The sequence below is a fragment of the Etheostoma cragini genome, chromosome 18, assembly GCF_013103735.1.
Source record: "Etheostoma cragini isolate CJK2018 chromosome 18, CSU_Ecrag_1.0, whole genome shotgun sequence".
Classification (NCBI taxonomy): domain Eukaryota; kingdom Metazoa; phylum Chordata; class Actinopteri; order Perciformes; family Percidae; genus Etheostoma; species Etheostoma cragini.
In genome coordinates this window covers 243,652-246,435 of record NC_048424.1, presented here as the reverse complement: position 1 = coordinate 246,435, position 2,784 = coordinate 243,652, and the positions used below count along the sequence as shown (strand labels likewise).

The 2,784-nt window shown below is 42.5% G+C and overlaps 1 protein-coding gene across 1 annotated transcript in view; it reads right to left on the bottom strand.

Moving 5' to 3' along the window:
• LOC117961814 (exostosin-1a-like) overlaps positions 1-2,784 on the bottom strand; it is a 43,146-nt gene that overhangs the window by 19,511 nt on the left and 20,851 nt on the right. Inside the window, exons 6-7 of the mRNA XM_034900750.1 lie at positions 1,100-1,218; positions 444-539 (exon numbers count right to left, since the gene is read on the bottom strand). Of these exons, the coding sequence (XP_034756641.1) occupies positions 444-539; positions 1,100-1,218 (215 nt within the window). The remainder of the gene's footprint in view (positions 1-443; positions 540-1,099; positions 1,219-2,784) is intronic.

Sequence of the window (2,784 nt, the reverse complement as noted above, 5' to 3'; positions counted from 1 at the left end):
GACTATCTGTCCAATCTGAGGACTAAGGTTACCTGGTCCTCAGGTCTCTGCAGGGTAAATCCAGACAGCTAGCTAGACCAGTAAGTGGTGAGTAAGTTCCTTCCCGGGACTGCCGCCCAGGAGGATTGTGATTGGTTTAAAGAAATCCTAATAGACCAGAGCCCGTCTTACTCCCATCCCAGATAACGATGTGGAGAACATGCAATCTCCTGCATGTTTTCATCCTTCCTCTTTGAGTCCTAAAATTCAGGTTTTGCAGTATCTCAAAAGCAGCCAAAAGCCAAAGAGTCTGTGCTTTCATCTCTGGTGTAGAGGGACAACAACCTCTGGCCAGAGTACCTTTGAGCAAAATCGGTTTTCTAAAGACGAGATTAACATCTTCACTGCTCTGCAACAAAGTGTCTTTGAATGCATAATGGATGCAAGAAGCCAGCAGCTGTTACCTTGGTCTGTCCTTCAACGACAGTAAGAGGCACGCTGGTGGAGGGCCACCTGTTCCCAGGAGGTAAAGGCTTGTCGCAGTTCCATAAAACCACAATCTGTACGAAAAAAGCACATGGAGTTGGTTAATATTACATAACCATCAACATCATTACACACACAATTTACAAAGAGATCGGCATGGGGAACTTTCCATAAAATCATCTCTCAAAGCAAATCAAACCAACTATTAGTCTAACTTATATAAAGCCATGCCTATCTCTATGTATGGTGAAGGGTAGGTGATGTGTGTGTGGGGGTGTGTGTGGGGGTGTATGTAAATTTATACCTCACACAATATTGTGAGACTTTCTTTCTTGCAATTATAGATTAATTTTCCACAGTAATACCACGTTGTATTTTAGGAATGTTACAACCTGAAGATAGAGGGCAAACTGAAGGAGGCAGTTAATGAGGAGAAGGCAGGGGGCCGAGGTACTACTGCGTGTGCTGGTAATGAACAATAACACTGCAGATACACTGCTCTTATAACATATTGACGCCTCTTGATTTCGTGTATACGTTGCTTTGTAATCAGGTCCTATTGAACACAGCATTTCACTGTTTCCCTTCGTTGAACCAGAGCCAAACCCCGGTGGGGTGGAGACAGACCTCCCACCTGTGCACAGAACCTGGACTTGGCTACAGCGATGATGAGCTTCACCACGGGGGAGATCTGGGACTGCAGAGGAGTAACCACGTGGATCACAGCTGTGAACTGCTGCAACGGGCTCTTCCCTGGACACACACACACACACACACACACACACACACACACACAGTTTACATGGGAAAACTGTATTTAAGTTTTTAACACAGATTTGTGCATGTAGCTCTCCTTAAAGTTCCATAAAAGGTTAACTGGACACAGTGCTCTGTGCTGCCCCCGTCATCAATCTGTTAGGATACTACCCCCCCCCCCCCCCATGGATATACCCCCCCTCCCTTCCCCCTGTCTAATCCAAGAGTTGGCTTTGAGTGTCTCATTTAGTGAATTCCGAATCCTGCTGATCTGTTCCTATAACGAGGAATTGCATTTTCTCCATCCTCACAATAAAACAGCTTTTTAGTTACTTCCTCGCATTTCATTGTGTCAAACAGATGAAACAAACAGTACAAAAGAGAAATTATGAAGCGGAACCATACTTTAAACTACTACCCTCGATGAATGATCCCAGCGTTCGGCGAGGAAATTGATCCTCTCTGTGTTGTGTATCAGTTCTATAAAATCATCGGCTTCTACGATTGGATTTTATTTTCTGAATAAATAGGTGGAATTTACCCCCAATAATCCAAACTGGCCAGGGCGTATTTCATATTTTCTTTACATGAATAAAGACATCTGCATCATAACTTGATGCAGAAATTGTTCCAGAAGTGTTTGATGCCCCCCCCCCACACACACACACACACACCAATGTGGAACCCAAAGTTACGATCTTGACTAAATCCCTTTTCCATTCTATACTAAATGACTCCAACGCAGTACCTGACTGCTGTATCTTTGGATAAAAGAGCAGATAAAGCTATGTCACATGGTGTACTTACATGACGTGTTACTGTAATGTATACATGTGTTCAAATAAATAGTTATTATCAGATTAAGGGACACACTCTTGTTTTCTTTAAACAGTGCTAATTATATGCATGAATAATGTGATTAGCACCACAATCTTTGAATTTCGAAGAAAGAAAAGATCACGAAACAAGCTAAAAAAGCAAGCTGATGGTGATTATTAATCAGATTATCAATCAAATCGTGTAGATTTAAGTTATTGAGGATATCCTGAAGTTTTAATTATTTTTTCATAACTATCCCCTTATGACATGCATGCATATTTTAAGATTTCTTTTTGCATCACAACAGAATGCACGCAGAGCGTCCAACACGTCAGAGGACAGGGACGTGTGAACCTCCACAGCAGCAGTAATCACTGGGACATGTTTTCTAAATCTTCTTAGTTATTGGAAATATCTTCAGCTATCTAAAACCTTTAAAAATGATTACATGATGTACATTAGTATCAATGGATGCTTTGGCAACTTGGGGCAACCCAACAAGCTGAGAAACAGCATTGACAAACTATATTGTCACCAGGACCACGGAGAGAGAAGGACACTTCACGGATGTAAAAAGACAGACGTCTGAATGTTTCAGGACCAGGCAGAGAGACGTCTGAATGTTTCAGGACCACGGAGAGAGACGTCTGAATGCTTCAGGACCACGGAGAGAGACAGACACTTCATGGATGTTAAGAGAGAGACGTCTGAATGTTTCAGGACCACGGAGAGAGACGTCTGAAT